General features: G+C 65.9%; 1 protein-coding gene across 1 annotated transcript in view; it reads left to right on the plus strand.

The window, feature by feature from the left end:
- LOC119588872 (A disintegrin and metalloproteinase with thrombospondin motifs 9-like) overlaps positions 1-208 on the plus strand; it is a gene marked incomplete at its 5' end in the record, with an annotated part of 149,434 nt that overhangs the window by 124,975 nt on the left and 24,251 nt on the right. Inside the window, 1 exon segment of the mRNA XM_037937511.1 lies at positions 24-174. Within this exon segment, the coding sequence (XP_037793439.1) occupies positions 24-174 (151 nt within the window).

Raw genomic sequence — 208 nt, forward strand, 5'->3', positions numbered from 1 at the left:
TTCGCCTCCCCCCCCCTACCCAGCGGCGGCCACGGGCGATGCCTGGAGGAGGAGGCGTGGACCAACAAGCTGGTGGAGGAGAAGACGGAGCTGACACTGGCCGGCGAGCTCTTCAACGCCAGCAAGCAGTGCCAGTACGTCTTCGGGAAGTCAGCCAAGATCTGCCCCCACATGGTCAGTCGCCTTCAGGCTCAGGGAGGCCTGTGCG

Source organism: Penaeus monodon, chromosome 24, assembly GCF_015228065.2.
Source record: "Penaeus monodon isolate SGIC_2016 chromosome 24, NSTDA_Pmon_1, whole genome shotgun sequence".
Taxonomy (NCBI): domain Eukaryota; kingdom Metazoa; phylum Arthropoda; class Malacostraca; order Decapoda; family Penaeidae; genus Penaeus; species Penaeus monodon.